The following is a 15,148-nucleotide window of genomic DNA, read 5'->3' as shown; positions in this document are numbered from 1 at the left end:
TGAGAACCATGAGCTGCACTTTGCTAGGTCCCATGCAAGCAGAGTCCACAGTGATGGTCCTTTGTCTTATGCATACAAGCTTCCATAGGAGAATAATCTATCTTTTCAGCTACATTAACACTAGTAAATTAACACAGAGGAATAGTACTGGGCACTGAGTACTGGGGCACTGAGATAAGCTTGGAAGAGCCTAGAGTTATCTTGGAAAACACTGTGGTTTACATACAAACTGCCTCTGTAAATGGTCCCTGGAAACTTTCCGACTGCCTTTAGCGTCATTTGCATTTGAATTAACAATGAAAAACTTGGACCATTTTAACAGTTTAGCAAACAGGAAGTGTCCAGTGCCCTGTTCCTGAGCACTGTTTAATCTGGTACGCATAGACAAAGTGATGTGTTTTCAAAGATGTCTGAAACTGGAAAAATACAATCAGTCCAAGTCACCTTTTTCTTGTTCCATTGTCAAAGTTGAGACTTTTTTTTTTCTCATTTAAGACAACAGGAAATGCAGTAATTCAGTGGCTTTCAATTGCCTGCACTTATTCACCTGTTCTAAAGGATTTATATTTTTGACATGAACTTGTGAGAAACGTTTAAAAATATTTTAAAGTATGCTGGATGTTCTGTTTCTTAGGCAAAATATATTTATCATAAATGAAAGCATGTCCTTTACTCTAAATGAATATTTCGGTCAAGCTTTATTCCCCAGAACTCTTCAGCTTGTAACAACAATAATGATAACAACAACTAATAACAATACTAGGAAAAAGAGAGAGTAATAAAGCCCAAGAGAGACAAGTGATGCACAATACAATTGCTCCCCACCCACTGACTGACACCCATCCCAACACAAGCACTGATCTGTTCCTTCTGGGTAACTCTCCCCAGTTTATACACTGGACATGATGTGCTGTGGTATGGAATACCCCTTTGGCTAGTCTGGGCCAGGTGCCCTGGCTCTGCTTCCTCCCAGCTTCTTGTATCCCTCCTCACTGGCAGAGCTCGAGACTGAAAAGCCCTTGATTGGAGTAAGCACTACTTAGCAACAACTAAAACACTGGTGTGTTGTCAGCATTGTTCTCAAGACTAAACTCAAAAACACAGCACTACACCAGCTACTAAGAATGAGAAAAATAAACAGTTACAGCCAAACCCAGGACAGATACACTTGCCAACTCAACCACATCTTTGTTTTTTCACAGAACATATTTTATTTGTTAAGGTAATCATGAATTTTAACACTGTCTTCTGGAAAACTGGTAGCCTGTCTTCTTGCAAGTTTAGTAGATGCACTTAAACACAGCATGTCTAGTAAAACCCCTATAATACTCCAGAGTTTCCTCAGTTTCTTTGTATTAGTTTACTAGCATCGTTTAATTTTTATGCAACGTAATACACCTGATGAGAGAAAGCACATGCCTTCAGATTCTATTCTATTCTATTTAACAGAGGACAGTATGGATACTGTCCCATCAAACATGCAAGTATTTCTCTGGACAAATGACTGACTTCCTCTGTGGTCCTTTTCACAAGACAGGTATCACACCACCCTCAATAATTTTTTGCCTTTAATCAAACTGAGAGGAACTTTATATCTCCAGTATACTTGACTGGTCATGAATGATCCAACACATGATCCCTTCCAGATCACTCTCCATGTACCTGATGTGTAGTAGCAGACAACATTGTTTACCTCCTACATAGAATCAAATGACAAACATATACTATTTCTACAACTACAGTAGAAGCACAGCACTGAAGTTTTTCCCCTTTCTTTTCAAGTACTCTCACAACCTTCAAAAGCTCCTTAAAATTCCTCATGTCTCTTATTCCCATACACTTACCGCAGTAGTGTCTCAGCATCATCATAGCCAATGGGATGAACTGGAATTTTTGGGAGACCTACACCATGGGCTTTGTCTAATCGATATGTGTATTCTGAAAGCAAAAGACAGGTATTTTCGTATTTACAACTCTCACAAGGACTCTGCACAGTTCACAGCACAGTCCTAACACTGGAGTCATGGATAATCATCTCACTTTCCTCAAATTCAGGCTGACATATTTTCAGTGATTTAATTCTTTATACTTTAGCAACATGTTTTCAGAGAGACACTAACAAAGGTTCTCCCATTCTGTCTGCAGTCATGCATTTAGAACTGGCCGCAGCAGCAACGATATGACATGAGTTCTGGCATGAAAGATCTCAGCGCTGCAGCAGGGGCTCCTGTGGAGGGAAAGCAGCTCAAATCCTGCAGAAAGGAGAACTGGAAAAGCGAATAAACTGGTGGGCTGTGCAAGCTGACTCCTTGCTGACTTACTGATGAAAAGCTGAAGGAAAGAACTATGCCTTCAGCTGTTAAATACTTGTGTCATGATCTCTGGGCTAATTGTGGTATGTTCTGTGAAGTTAAGCAGCCCAGCACAGCACTGTGTGGCTCCCTTAACATCTCCCTCACTTTCTCTCCTGCACCATTTACAGAAGGGGCCTACTGATGTGAAGCCCAAATCTGCCTCTTTTGAGCAGCAGAAGGATCAAGAAAATATGTGCTTTGTTGCAAGGGAAACACTTGCAACTCCCACTACCTTCCTCCTCCCTTTCCTGAAACCAGACCCTCAGAACATGACTTCTCTAGCATCACTCACCTTTGGCAGGATAACCTGGTGTCAGAGGATCCCCTGCCCCATTCAGGTTTAATATATTTCCACGTTGGGCTCCTCCACCTGGAAGATTCCAGCCATTTGGATAGGGATCTGTTCCTGGGGCGCAGTAGTCAGCAGGGTCAGAGTACAGAATAACTCCCTTGGCACCTGCCAATTCAGCATTCTTCACCTGCAAAGTACATCTCCGGTCCCTATTCAGTCCTTTATAGCTTGACACCAGAGTTCAGGGAGGGCAAAAGAAATTATTATAAATTACAATCATTCCTCAGGGCCTTTTACAGTGCTTAGGTGAAGTAAATGGCCCATAACTGTCTCATATAATAAAATTTCCTGAATATGTATATGCAGATATCAGGTTCCATATGAAAGTAAGAAGTTTTCTAGTTAGGAGTTATCTGGAGTGACAAGGAACACATTCTTCAGAGTATTACTACATAAACTGAGTTTGTATTGGGTCATCCAGATCAATACAGTCAATTGGCTATTGAGATGTACACATCATGGATGGAAAAAAAACTGTATCACATGGATGCAACCTTACCTTTACGTTAGTCATACTTGTTATTTACATTATTTACCTTAATGATCTCCTGAATGTATCTCAGTGTACAGAGTACACAGCAAGATTATTACTACTGAAACTGTCTTTGGTTGTGAACAAGACTAACTCCAAAGAGTGTGCATCTTACACTTATTATGGCAGAAGGACTGACCCGCATACTGGTTTCATCTAAAAAGTGTTCTCATACAACTTTTTTATTGTATCATATTAGTTGGTAGAGAATGAGAGAACATATATGACATTCTGACATCCCAATCTGTTTTGCTACTAGATGTGATGGTGACGTATAGTGACTGACAACTAATCCTCAACAGTTTTAAATTTGGGTACTTTAATCCAAAAATATCACAGCTTTTTTAGGAAATACAGTACTTGCCTTCATCTGCTATCCTATTCTTGCACACTATTAGGAAGTTAGAAAACAACAGGACAGTTTCTACGGATTTTTATACAGGCTTTCAAATTCTTCAGTATATAAACAATCATTAGAAACAGTATCACAACAATAAACATGTCATTCCTTTGTGCCAAAGAGGGCATGTGTTTTCCAAAATGCAGGACAGCTGCCCATCTAAATATTAGTAACTCTGAGTTGTTTGTATTTATCTTGCTCAAACTGGTTTGTATTTCATTTTAAGGAAAGATTCATAGGCAGCAACACCTTTTTCAATTTTTAAGTCTTTTCCATTCAGATGGTATCTTTAAGAGCAGTAAATAGTTTAGTGAAAATATTATCTGACACATGAGTTACATGTCACTTTTCACTGGTGGAAATCGTATGTATGTAAACCAGTAAGTTAGCTACGCAGTTCATCGCTCACAGATTAGTCTACAGCATATAAGGATGCCAGAGAGGGACTATTCATCAGAGACTATCGTAATATGACTAGGGGTAATGGATTTAAACTTAATCAGAAGTTCAGGTTGGATATGAGGAGAAGTTCTTTACTGTGAGGGTGGTGAGGCACTGGAATAGGTTGCCCAAAGAAGTGGTAAATGCTCCATCCCTAGTGGTGTTCAAGGCCAGAATGGCCAGAACCTTCAGCAACATGGGCTAGTGTGAGGCATCCCTGCTAATTTTTGTCCAAGAGTCAAACACACTTTATTTTCTTATATCCCTGCTATGGAAATAACTTGAGTGTATGCCTGAAGTATGCACATGATTATGTCCTTTCCTGTCAGACCACGGATATCTACAGAAACCTATTATTTAAAAATATTTTATGATGAGGACATTGAATAAAAAATACAGAATTTAGGATAATATCCCTATAGTTATAGTCTCTGCTGGGTGCACATAAACCATCACAAACACAGTACAGGCATCTTAAAGCACAGCTGAACCAATAGAGAAGAATAGGCTAGTTCAGGATTAGAGTATTACCAAAGAACATTAGTACTATTTTGAAAGAATTTATAGTATGAACATGAATATAACAATATGTTTTCCAACTTATTTTTCTTCTATAAATGTATTATAAACATAGCAAATATAGATTTTGTATCTTCTACTAAAGAATAATTTTTGAACAGAGCTCTATGAAAACTCACACAAAAATCTCCAGAACAGTTTAGGTAGGTATTTCAGTCTCCTGAAAACAACTGAAGGACTGCACACATAACAATTTTGTACAGACACATTACCTTATTTCCTCTGAAGATCTTCCCATATCTGGCAATGACAATCTTTCCTGTACAGTTAATTCCCATTTCACGCTCTATCTTAAAGAAGTCCTCGGTGCGGCCATAATTCACATACACTAACTCACCCTGATAAAAAGAGGTAGAATTTTGAAACAAGAATGTCAGTGAGCTGCCACAAGGAGCGTGTGATCTAGTAAGAGAACAAGCTGGGAGCAATGAGCTCTGGGACTGGTTCCAGTAAGAAGGCTTTTGTGATCATAAAACAATGGTAGGCAAGTGACTTCTAATGAATTTAGACTTCTGTCACCCAAAGCTGCCAGACTTTGTCCACAATGGGGAATGTCAAGTGTGACTTCTGCATCAGAAACTTAGAGTAAGTGCTCAGAATACGGCATTTACTTTTCTTAGTCTGCTTAAGCTATAGTCAGTCTCAGACAGCTGGAAGTATTTTGGACCCTAGCACCACAGTAAATATCAACTGTATTTTACGATTGAATTATGCCAATATCCTATGAAATTCTCAGGATTAATTCTTACTCAGTACAGCAGAAGATAAAGGTGGTTGACTGTGAAAATACATACATCTTGTATATGAATAAAATATTCTTCATGATTGTATTTGAACCATGTTATTCGATATTTGGTGCAGGATTCATCTTCCTTCATGTCAGCTACCTAAAGTTGTGTGCATTGTCTAAGAAGGTCCTGTAGTGCACTCCATTGCCAGTGAAGAGCCAGGAAGTTCTCCAAGAACTCACCCTTTCCAGGGGAATTAATCCAAAACCTGTTTTAAACACCTATTTTAGGCCCTCTGGATATAACTAGCATTGATTATATGTAAAAGACTATTTTACAGTAAATGCCTATAAAAAGCCTCAAAGACTGATTTAGGGAAGACGCCTAAACTAGACATCTAAATTAAAATTAGGACACAGTAAACTCTTCTTTAGCGCCTTTCCTCTATATTACCATACACCTCCAGAGAGATTCTAAATTTAATTTCAAAAGGATATAAGGTTTAATCTCTCATATGGATAAAAAGTGCTTACTAGACATTCAGCGGGTCTCACATAACAGCATGTGCTATGTCCTGATACGACTATGGTACAATCATTTTAAATGTACTGGTTGCATCACCAATCTGCTCAGTTCCAATTTCTTTTTAAATTAAGCCATAAGAACTCAGGATAAATTCATTAAATAAAGGGGGCTGTATTTAAATAAGGCAAACAGTTTCACACCTAGTAAGACTCTGGTCCTCTCTATTCAAAGAATAAGTAAGTCATAAACAAGGATTATTCTTGGGGAGGCTTTTCTGAATTTTGGAGTAGTTTTTGCCTCTGAGTAAAATCTTGACCAAAGTCAAGTCTAATCTTCCAGTCTATTTATATTAAGCAAAAGGGGAAATTCGTCCTTCATTTTAACATAATTTCTTTAGAATATCTTGTACAGAATACCTACATTTGTAGGCTGCTGTCCATTTCAGTAGTTTGCCTTATATAATTGCAGAACGGTAATTATAACTATTAATAGCAACCATTAGGGTTTCCACATTCAGGGCCCTTGTTCTACAATGACATGCAAAGCAAGTTAACATGAAAGTAACATTTTATGGTGAAAACCTGTTCACCACTTCACAGGGCTTTTAAATGATGTCTTTGATTAAGTAGATGCCATCACATTAAGAACTGTTGTGATCTTTAGCAGAAGCTCTCATAACTAAATCTGATATAAAGTATATAATCTGTATTCATAGCTTTTTTCCCAGTGTTGCAGAATAATTTCATAATAATCTCTAGATATCTGAAACCGCATTAAAAGGTATTTATTTGAAGATTCTGGCAATACTTGATATACTGCATAGTAAATCAGGCTTCCTTCATTAAATCATTTTAGCATTTCTGAAAATTCTTCAACTTTGATTAACAGGACTAAGAACTACATCAATGTGATAAATTTCTCATTAGAACATTGCAACAGTTTTCCATAATACAAGCTTTGAGAATGTAGTGTGGATTCATCAAATGTCTCATCTGGGCTCTTAATAGTTAGAGATCTCAAGCACACCTCTGACTTGTGACCATCATTAACTAGATGGGAGTACTTCTGCAGTCAATTAAAAAGAAAGCAAAGAGCAGAATTTAACCATTATTTATGATACTAAAGTTCCATGCTGTCTGACAGAATGTGACTTTGCTACTTTGCCTGCTTTCCGCTAAATATTTCGGTTAAAAGAGTTTTTTCTCAAAATGTAACTTTTTTCATCCAACTTCTATTAGGATTTAGTTAAAATACACCACACAGAAGAAACATGCGTTTTCTGACTATCTGTATAACAGGCAAGGATATATTTGATCTTCCATATAGAGAACCTAGAAATGGGTGGGAACTACATCTAAATCTCTGCAGAGTCTCACTCTAGCAGGCAAGTAGCTGCTATCTCACTCTGACATTATTTAACCTTCAAACCACTTGTTTCTAAAAAGCAGCTTCAGGAAAACGTAGCAGTTCAGCAGCACTGAACCACATTTCCTCAACTCCTCGATTACAGCACTCACCCAGAAAATGTGCGAGCTGCCTTCCTGCCCTTTCCTAGTATGAAGAACTTTGCCCATTTCTCCCACTTTCCAGGAAGGTGGCCTACTTGTGAGACTACAGTCTTTCCCTGCTTTACAGCCTTTTCCCTTCATTGAACTTGGGGGCTTATACAGAAACAGTTCAAAAAAACAATGAGCAGAAAGAGAACCTATTGATGACTGCACTTTGGCAAGTTCCAAACATCTCCCTCTACAGTTTAGTTCTAGTATTTAACAGAAAGTTTTTTTAACACAAAATGTGCATAGAGGCCTTGGAGAACTCAGAAGAGCCCTGAACACACTGAGTATTTCCACTGCTGAGCTGCTTACATGTTGTTTGCAGTACAGGTGCAGACAACTGCCCACTGTTTGTGAGTAATAACTCTCTGGTAACACTAGAGAGTGTCACCACTAACAGCACTAGCTAGGTACCTGAAGCTTTTGTCCAAGTATAATGTAGATAAACATAAGCATTATATTCTGAAAAGAAAATCTGTCTTTTAGGTGTTGGGGTTGGTTTGTTTTGGGTTTTGTTTTTCAGAAACAAAGTTCTTATATTGAATTAAAATAATTTTCTGAAGAAGGAAGCTGAAGCTTCTTAAAACTTGCTTTATTGTTTCCCATATACCCCCTCACATATGTGGCTCTCCCCAAATCAAACAAAGCAGTGAGGCTATTCTGTCTTTCTTTAGGAATATTATGTTACAATACAAAGTCAGAACTTACTTATTATGTTCCAAAATTCCCACTGCAATTCTTAAAACACTCAAAGCTCACATATCCTAAGGTACAGACTGGCTGCATGGTCCCCCAGCTGCCTTTTAGTTTCTGAGTCAAATGAATATAGGATACCTATGAATATAGAATACCTTTACTGGACTTCCACAGCTTATTAACAAACCAGTAAATACAGGACTCTAATAGGGGACTGTGCGAGTAAAAGCAGTGTTAGCAGGTTTTGAAGTCAGCTCTAACTTTAAATCAGAGATTGCACCAGATGACAACAGCAATATCTTTCCTGTCTTTTCTAATCTTGCAACACATTAGTGGAAACCACTAATTGATGATAGGACAGAAAACTCGTGTTACACAGGCCAGCTTTATAAAAGAAAGCCCATCAGGTGGTACCATCTGTACAAGATAGAAAGGATTAGTGTTAAGCTCAGATCACAGCAACACTTTCACCACCAGCTAGAAATCCCAGCAAAAGCCATGTTCAAGCATACTGTTCACTGTGCAGTTTACACCTGTCAGCATGAGCTTTGGACAGGCAGCATGTTGAAAATTAACTGTTCATTTGACTATGTAAATGTAACAGTTGTATTTGTTCACTAAGATGGGAAACAATGGTGCACAGTCACAGAAATACCTGGATAAGCTTATAGTAGTTGACAACATTAAAGACTTATTGCCAGATTTTTTATGGAAAAGGTAAAAATAAAATCCAGTTCTGACTCAAAATAGAGAAAAAGAGTTTAAACATGTATGTATGACTGCTCAATTTGAGCATTGCTCCATTGCAAAACTGCCAAGAACATCAGAGCTAGAACATCTTTCCTACTGGTGATATGTCAGGCCCAGGCATTTCACATCATTCTGTATCTCAGTATGCTATGCTGTGCTGCACTACACTATGGTATTCCATCTTTTCTATTATTTCTGTTTCTATCTCTATTTCCATTTCTACTTCTGTTCTTCTACTTCTCTGTCCATTTCTATTTCTGTTTCTATTACTATTCCACTGTGTTACCTCAGGCATTCCTTGGGCTGAAAATGCACTGTAGGGTGGTACCACATCTTTAACAGCCTCATATCCGGGAGGGGGAGGCTCAGATAATGATGTGTTGAAAATCTAGTGGGAAAGAAGAAAACAAAGTAAACCAAGCAACATGGAAAAGAAGTACTATCTGTTCAGGCACATTTTACATGCATTTGCAGTTTAAAGGACTCTAGAACTCATTAGAACTTTAAATTAGTAGTGGCCAAAACTTCACTGGGCATCTTTTTCAGTATGCAGGTTCAATGTGTGATCCTACAAATCCCATCTCACTCTTCACACAGAATCCCACTGAAATAAACACAGGGTCCCTTATTTGGTCTTAGCACAGCAGACAAGAGCAGGTTAGATCATAACGGTAAAACACACTTGTACTCTGCTCATCCCTGGAGCTTTTTACACACACGAGCTGCTGTGTAATGAGCTGATGTTACTTGGGAGGGTACATCTCAAGGCCTAAACATTAATCTTCAAGAAACTGAAATCAGCAAAATTGCCAATACTGTGTAATAAATCAATGAAAATAATGATGGTAAGCATGGCTGCTTTCCTTTTGTTAAATAACAGAGTAATTTTAAAACAACTGAGTTACATAAAGCAATTCTCTTATACAATTCTCCTTTAATCCCTATATGTCAGTATGCCATATGAATCAGGGCAATTATACTATTTCTAGCACATATATTATGAAATAAAGATAAAAATATAAAAGCAAACTGGAGCTCCTGATTTCTGTGCATTTCAGTTCAGGCCCACCACCACCAGCAGAGCAGTGGATAGCTTTCCCTCCCAGTCTTCCCAGATGTATGAAGGTGATTTTGTCCTCTACTTCCAAATACTGCTGTTTTCTGTACCTCATTTCCATGCTCATCAATTATTGAGATGTAGTTGGGCTTAGTGTCATCAGGATAAGAGAGCAAGACATCATAATGAACGAGCTGAACAGAATCCAAACCAAACTCCTTCCACTCAGCTTGGATTTGCTGTGCCAGATGAAGGTTCTCCTTTGTTCCCGCTAGGTGAGGAACCTGTGTAAAATTGCTAGAGAAAAAGAAGCAGTGAGTCAGGATCAGCCATTGCAGCTCATAATCAGAACTCCTCTTAGCCTCACTGGAAATAAACCCTCTAGAGATGATCAGATGTGCCTCTGCTAAATCAGGACTGCATAAATGCTTCTGCCTGTCCCATACATAAGTTGAGGTGAAAAGTTTCAGTCTGTCCTGAGCTACCATAGGTGTTTGTATTTTCCTCGCAGTGTGGTTTAGCAAGAGCAGAGTGAGGACATCAGAGCTGGGGTTTTGTCCTTGCTCTAATCCTTGTCTTCTGGGTGACCTTAGGCCAATCACTGCAATGCATAATGAGACTGACCTTCCCTGTTAAGTGATAAAAGAGTATAATTATCATTTTGTATTCAATTTAGAAAGGTGCATCATGACTCTGATCCCTACTTTTGTGCTCAGTTTTGGTCCCTGCAGTCCAAAAAAGATGTAGACAGGCTGGAGAGGGTCCAGAGAAGGGTCACAAAGATGATTCAAGGACTGGGAAGCCATATGGGGAAAGGCTGAGAGAGCTGGTCTTGTTCAGCCTAGAAAAAGAAGGCTCAGGGGAGACTTTTCACCATGTTCCAGTATTTAAAGGTGGCTACAAAGAAGATGGAGACTCTCTTTTTATGATTGATGATGGGCACAAATTACTCCTGGAGAAATTCTGGCTGCATGCAGAAGAAAAACTTTTCCCAATGGGAACATTCAGCCATTGGAATAATCTCCCCAGAGAAGCGCTGGATTATCCAACCCTGAAAACTTCTAAGGTTTGGTTGGACAGTGTGGCAGTGTGCAAAGCATGACCTCTAGAGATGACCAGATGTGCCTCTGCTAAATCAGGACTGCATAAATGCTTCTGCCTGTCCCATCAGTCTAGGTCATGCTTTGCCAAGAAAGGATGGACCAGATGATCCTTGAGGTCCCTTTCAACTTGTATTCTATTATTCTATGATATTTAATTAAGTGGATATTGTCCTTTGATCCCACTATTTTTGCACAAATACTGATTCATTTAAAAGTTCACTCTGAGTGTGTCTTGTTGGCAAATAAGAGAAAGTTCACAGTGGCTTAGAAAGAAGGAACAGAAAGACTCAACAGCTTGTGACTTAAAAGTCATGCAGCATGAATAACAAACAGTGAAAAACACCATAGACAGTGAGCAACCCATTGTCTGAAAAATGATTGCCCAGACCATTGAGAATGCACAGTACTGATGTGAGCTGCAGGAATTCCAGCTGAATAAGGCTGTTATCATAATGTGCTCATCCTGTCATATGACTCTGCCATCAATATGCCTCAGAAGCACATGTAGCACCAGCTGGTGTTAATGAAGGAAATTGGATCTTTGAGAAGGAAGGCGGTTAAGATTGGGAAAACAAATATTTCTTGAGTTTGAGTGAGAACAAAGCCATGAAACAAAGCACTGGGAAAGTACTATACACTTAGGATAGGATACAGGGTAGGCTAGGCTTGGAGTAGGGTGGGACAGGATGGAACAGGAGAGAACAGGAGTAGAGCAGAGCAGAGTAACATAGAATAATTTCAGTTGGAAGGGACCTACAATGATCATCTGATTCAACTGCCTTAGCAATTCAGGGCTGACCAAAAGTTAAAGTATGCTCTTAGGGGCATTGTCCTATTGCCTCTTAAACACTGACAGGCCTGGGGTATCGATCACCTCTTCAGGAAGCCTATTCCAGGGTTTGATGACCCTCTCATGAAAGCAATGCTTCCTAATGTCTAGTCTGAACTTCCCCTAGTGAAGATTTGAACCATTCTCATGCATCCCCTCACTAGATACAAAGGAGATCAGCATCTTCCTCCTAAGGAAGCTGTAGAAAGCAATGAGGTTACCCCTCAGTTTCCAAATGAGACAAACCCAAAGTCCTTAGCAGCCAAGTGCTGCCAGATAAAACCATGCTCTGATAATCCAAAATCTAGTACCAACACTACTAAAGGCACCTGTTACAGTGACAGTACCATTATCTGGAGGGCATACTAAACTAAGAGCAGTTATGTGTTATTGTTAGAGCCAACGGCTGATTTCTGTAAGAGTTAGGAACGTTCACGTCTCGTGTTTTCATTAAAATTTGACTTATGAAACAACATACCCCTGCATTATACTCCCATTTAACTGAATATTGTTTTTCTTCATTTCCTCTTCTAACCTGTTTACTGCCTGTGCTGGTATTTCTGAGCAGTGACTAAATATCTGCTATGTTTTACCACAGACCTGGCTGCATGACAGTAAATGAGGTGCAATGGTTCCTGCTGGCATAGAGGCAGGGAGTTTTAGAAGGCAGAAACCAGGCCTTTGACAGAGATGTTTAACTTTCTAGAAGCCAAAACACAGGTTAAAAGACTGTAAAGAAAAATCCCAAGCCTTCAATGTTCATATAGTCCAGGACATGACTGTTATATAGTAAAGAGAACGTACTTTTTCACCTCATTTAGTTTGTGGCAAGTGCACTTAAAATGAAATCAGTGGGATTGCTACAATCTTATAAACCAAAATGGTTTTAGTAATTTTTGTAGCAAGATACAACTTCATGCTAAGTAATCAGGCTGGGATTTAAGGCAAACTGAAAGCTGACCATTACTCCCAAACCAACTGATACTGTAACATCTTCTTTACACAAAAGTACATTTCTATCAATAATCTATGACTCCTGGTCTATTACTGACTAGAATAAATACATGTCTTTAACAAAGATTATACTCCCCTAAAACAAAAAGAATCCCAACTGTTTAAAAGATACCTGAAGTAAGCAAATAGTACATCAGCTTCCTCATAGTTAAAGATTCTAAGTTACAGAAATTGAGTAATTATCTACACTGTCATCTTCATTTGCTCAAATTTTCATGAACAAATGTTAACAACTTTGCATCTAGGATTCAATAAAAAAGAAGAATATACTTAAAATCACATCATTTAAAGGGTAGATGAAATTAAAAACATATTGGGAAAACCATGGTCTTAGAAAAGACTCTAAAGCTTTAAGACTATTAGATTTATTATGATCAGTCTATTGCACTATCAGATGCCTACCTAATATCTACTATGTCTGTTCTAGCTATTTACTGTGCAGAGGGAAAGAGCTTGGAAACAGATCTTTCTTCATGAAAGTGAGTACAAAGTGAGTACAAGGTCAGAATGATGAGAGGCAACACATAAATTTTGTCACAGCATGACAAAGTGTGAAGGGAGAGTATCAGAAAGGTATTTAGGCCTAAACTGTAGGAAGAACTAAAGGCTCAAACACTATGATTTTCTTCTCTTTTACACTGATGTAGTCCACTATTTTCCATTTAAACCCTCCTGGTTTAAGTTCACTCATACAGCCTCATTTGAAGTGAATGATTTTTTACATAAAAACAAATGTAAGATAAACATTTTCATAGGCTGAGCCTCTGTATAAGTGTACGATCATTCACCAAATGCTGAGCAAGAGCTTGGCCAACTTTTAATTACTGTAAGTACTAGGATTACTGGCAATTCCTCAAGTGTTTCCAACAAAAACACTGCATGTGAGAGGAGCTAAGATGGGCTGTTTGTCAATCACAGCTCACTGGGACACGTAACATAAAATCTACAGCTGAGAACCTGCACAGCATCCTCTGCCTGGTGGCAGCATCAGACTGGTTTCCTGGTTGAATTACTTTCTTTTTCACACTGGTTATGCTACACATTGCTTACTAAAGAAACTGCTTGATGTTTTCAGCTTTCATTTCAGCCATAAATGCCGCCTTCATGTGCTCATGAGGACTCACAGGGGTCTTCTTTTCTGTAGGTTTTGCAAACCAGCCTGTACAACACACCAAAATACAACAGTAAAACCACCAGAGTAACAGTCCCATGACACACACCATTTCTCTTTGGTACCACCAAAAGATTTTCACTGTGCATTTTACAACTGGCTTTATCTTAGCCCAGACAAGCAGCCACAACCTAATGCCTGCCTGCATAGCCAATGCAGTGTTAGTCTCCCACACAGGAAGAGAACATATCTTACTTAGGTAGATATTGAGAGAAATATTGGATTATATTTATTCATCAGTTATTTTATGATAGATGCTAAGGAGAGTTATCTACCTTCCTTTAGCACCAGAACATAATGCTGTCAGTCATGTCAGTCATATCACTCACCACAGTAATAAGGTTTTATAACAATGCACAGAAACACAGATATTCTTTGCAAGGAAGAGATGTCTTGTAACTGCTTTCTCACTCTCTGGGCTGTCTGGCTCTCATTCTGGAATCCTTCCCTTACTGTGCAGGCATTACCAGAGTAAGTGACATGAGGAACACCTGGTTAGGAAGTGTTTCTGTCATCTGTTTTGATCTTTAAGTTAGAGACTGGACACGTTCAGTGCAGATGCAGAAGCAGTTGTGAATGTGAATGAGGACTGGTGGGCAGCAGAGAGCATGAGCACCTGGTACCCATGATGCACTCACTGGTCTCTGGCACAGCAAAGGCTCCACAAGAGAACAGAATTCAGTCACTGCTTTCCGATGGCACGAACCCCAAGTACATACCAAAGGGCATTTCAAAATACAAGTGGCTCTTTTGTTTTCCTTCCTCCCCCAAACTGAACCTCCCAAAGGGGAGGCAGGGAGGGGAAATCTCTTGTAGCAGCAGCCCAATAGATCTGCCTGTTGGGTAGACGAGGAGGTGAGACATTAAATTAAGGTTATTTGTTATTGCACCCACTCCTCCAGCCCCATATAGGGCCTTTCTGGTTTGGGCTGGTGCGGTTTCAAGCAGGAGTGTCGAGGGACCTGTCTTCTGTCTCCTCTTCACCACATAACGCCTCTTCTACCTATCAAACAGGCACAGACCCCTTCTACGGAGGAGCTGGGAGCCCCGGAAGGGCTCGGTGA

The 15,148-nt window shown here is 39.2% G+C and overlaps 1 protein-coding gene across 1 annotated transcript in view; it reads right to left on the bottom strand.

The window, feature by feature from the left end:
• The window catches only part of LOC101878072 (Putative N-acetylated-alpha-linked acidic dipeptidase), a 28,602-nt gene extending 14,530 nt beyond the window's left edge, over positions 1-14,072 (bottom strand). The window contains 7 exon segments of the mRNA XM_034060056.1: positions 673-713; positions 1,845-1,938; positions 2,647-2,833; positions 4,871-4,996; positions 9,197-9,298; positions 10,078-10,264; positions 13,964-14,072. Of these exon segments, the coding sequence (XP_033915947.1) occupies positions 673-713; positions 1,845-1,938; positions 2,647-2,833; positions 4,871-4,996; positions 9,197-9,298; positions 10,078-10,264; positions 13,964-14,019 (793 nt within the window). The 5' untranslated portion in view covers positions 14,020-14,072.
• Between the last annotated feature and the right edge of the window lie 1,076 nt (positions 14,073-15,148).

The sequence above is a fragment of the Melopsittacus undulatus genome, chromosome 2, assembly GCF_012275295.1.
Source record: "Melopsittacus undulatus isolate bMelUnd1 chromosome 2, bMelUnd1.mat.Z, whole genome shotgun sequence".
Lineage (NCBI taxonomy): Eukaryota > Metazoa > Chordata > Aves > Psittaciformes > Psittaculidae > Melopsittacus > Melopsittacus undulatus.
The sequence above is the reverse complement of the archived record's forward strand: the minus strand, read 5'-3'. Positions and strand labels throughout refer to the sequence as shown.